This window comes from Buceros rhinoceros, unplaced genomic scaffold (genome assembly GCF_000710305.1).
Source record: "Buceros rhinoceros silvestris isolate BGI_N320 unplaced genomic scaffold, ASM71030v1 scaffold17356, whole genome shotgun sequence".
Classification (NCBI taxonomy): domain Eukaryota; kingdom Metazoa; phylum Chordata; class Aves; order Bucerotiformes; family Bucerotidae; genus Buceros; species Buceros rhinoceros.
In genome coordinates, this window is record NW_010419494.1 from 1 (window position 1) to 2,365 (window position 2,365).

The window sequence follows — 2,365 nt, forward strand, 5'->3', positions numbered from 1 at the left end:
TTTTAATATTTATATATATATATGTATTTTTAAATTCTTTAACTGAAGTCAACTTTCTCACTTGCAGTGTGGTTTGGTGTAATATTCATAAGACATGGGCTCTACCAGGACGGTGTTTTTAAATTCACTGTTTATATTCCTGATAATTATCCAGATGGAGACTGCCCGGTAAGTAGTTGTGTGTGTCTTGGATTTTTCTTGTTTTCTGGTGTTTTAAGTATGACTTTTTCTTTAAGTTAATATACCAGTTAGCTTCTCATTTCCTTGAACTAGTTTTATTGAGTTGGCTGGGCTCGTTTGCAATGTCTCGTACTTATTTCCTAACATCTGTGAAGGAATTGTGTTACTCAGATTCTTGAGGCTGGTGTAGAGTGAACTTCCTGAGGTTAGATGCATTAGACTGTTAAGTAATCAACTCTGCTACTTCCTCAGCAAGGAGGTTAGTGTTGAAATACTTACAGAAGTACCCAAATTCTAAGCAGTGGCAATAATGGAACTTAAAATCCAGGTACCCGTGCTGTGCTTGCTGTAGTACTGCAAGATCTCTTGCCTGTCTCTCTTCTATATTACATTGAAACAAAGACCTAAAAGAACTTGAGGAGTACATTGGTGAAACCAAGGGAGAAGGAGGTACGTAGTAGGTGTTACCTTCCATCTCTGCTTTCTCTTCAGGGAAAAGTATCTAAGTTATTACATCTTTTAAAACATAAAAATAAAGATCTTGTGGTGATCTGCCTGTCCAGAGCAGAGCAGCCAGCCCTCTTGGCCAACTTCCTTTAAGAGGAAGCTTGGGGGACAGATGTATGTAAGTGCTGTAACTGAGAGCTGCTGTGTCAGGAACTGTCTGCTTGGTGTCAAGTTGTCTGTAAAGCTGTCATCTTTAAAAGGACAGGAAACAACTTCTGTGAAAGATTAGACTTCACTATCTCTCATACCGCCATCATTCCTTTGCTAGCATGGAGCTGTAAAACCTTCTGTTGGAACTAAGTTTTCTTTTGGAAGATTGTACGAACACCAGAGGAATCCAGCTGTGCAGCACTGGAGACACCAAGGTGTCAGTGCGCAGTTTTCTTTAAAACGTGTAGGATAAAAAAGTACCGATGGTAGCTCAAGTATCTAAAAGCTTTCAGTCACGAATAGCTATACCAGAAAAACTCCTTTAATCTGATCTTATCTGATACTATTACCTGTGCTGGCACTGGTGCCTGTGCAGTCAGCTGGATTAGTTTCGTGACTGGGTGATAAGTGTGAGAGAGGACAAGACCCTGCATGTTACATGGGTGTGTTGGGTTACAGTTTCACAGCTGGTATAAATCTCTTCAGGTTGCTTTTATTTAATACAGTAATAATTAATTAGTATTTGGAAGCAACATCTGACTGACCTTCACCCAGGAGTTTTAGTATTAGGATTGAAGTCATCATAATATATATTTTTTTTTTTTTTTTTCCTACTGTAGCGCTTGGTTTTTGATCTGCCTGTCTTCCACCCTCTAGTGGACCCTCTGTCTGGAGAACTGGATGTGAAAAGAGCATTTACAAAGTGGAGGTTAGTGGTAACATACTGATGTATAATTTGAAAAAAATGTTGTTCCTTTCTTCATTGTGTTTTGTTCTTTTCAGGCGGAATCATAATCACATATGGCAAGTGTTAATGTATGCTCGCAGACTCTTCTACAAGATTGATACCAGTAGTCCTCTGAACCCGGAGGCTGCAGTGCTGTGAGTATCTTCTCTGCAGGGACCATGCCTGTATGCATGGATTTTTTGCATAGGTTTGCAGAACCAAAAGGTTTGCAAAGTTGTTTTTCAGTTCCTGGGCTCTTCCTGCCGAGCTGGTTGCAGTAGGAACTAAAGCTGAAGCTCTGCCGAGCCTGTCTGGGCTTCTAGAGCAAACCTGTGCCTCCGTAGGATTACTTAACACTTACTTACTTCTCTCTTGCAGGTATGAAAAAGATATCCAGCTGTTCAAAAGTAAAGTGGTGGACAGTGTCAGGCTATGCAGCAGTCATTTATTTGATCAGCCCAAAATAGAGGATCCCTATGCAATCATGTGAGTGCTGAGAGCAAATGCAAAATTTTGTGTAGCTGTTGATTTTTGAAGCCTTTCTCTGCCAAGGTGACAGTCGTGGGTTTTTTTTTTTTTCATTTATAGCAATACTTTGAATATTCGTAACCTCCTTCCCTTCTCTTTGGCAGGGAGTGAATCTTAAATATAATCAGACACTTGTGTTTACTGTTTTTTCACTAGGCAACCAAGACTTGAAATTCAACAAACCCCCAAACAAACAAACCCCAAAAGAAACAAACAAACCCCCCGAAACACCCCACCTCCCCCAAGTAGAGACACCCATGAAGTAAATATTGC

General features: G+C 40.1%; 1 protein-coding gene across 1 annotated transcript in view; it reads left to right on the forward strand.

Moving 5' to 3' along the window:
- Window positions 1–67: 67 nt before the first annotated feature.
- The window catches only part of AKTIP (AKT interacting protein), a gene marked incomplete at its 5' end in the record, with an annotated part of 6,111 nt that continues 3,813 nt past the window's right edge, over window positions 68–2,365 (forward strand). The window contains 4 exons of the mRNA XM_010138953.1: window positions 68–168; window positions 1,458–1,546; window positions 1,621–1,719; window positions 1,943–2,050. Of these exons, the coding sequence (XP_010137255.1) occupies window positions 68–168; window positions 1,458–1,546; window positions 1,621–1,719; window positions 1,943–2,050 (397 nt within the window). The remainder of the gene's footprint in view (window positions 169–1,457; window positions 1,547–1,620; window positions 1,720–1,942; window positions 2,051–2,365) is intronic.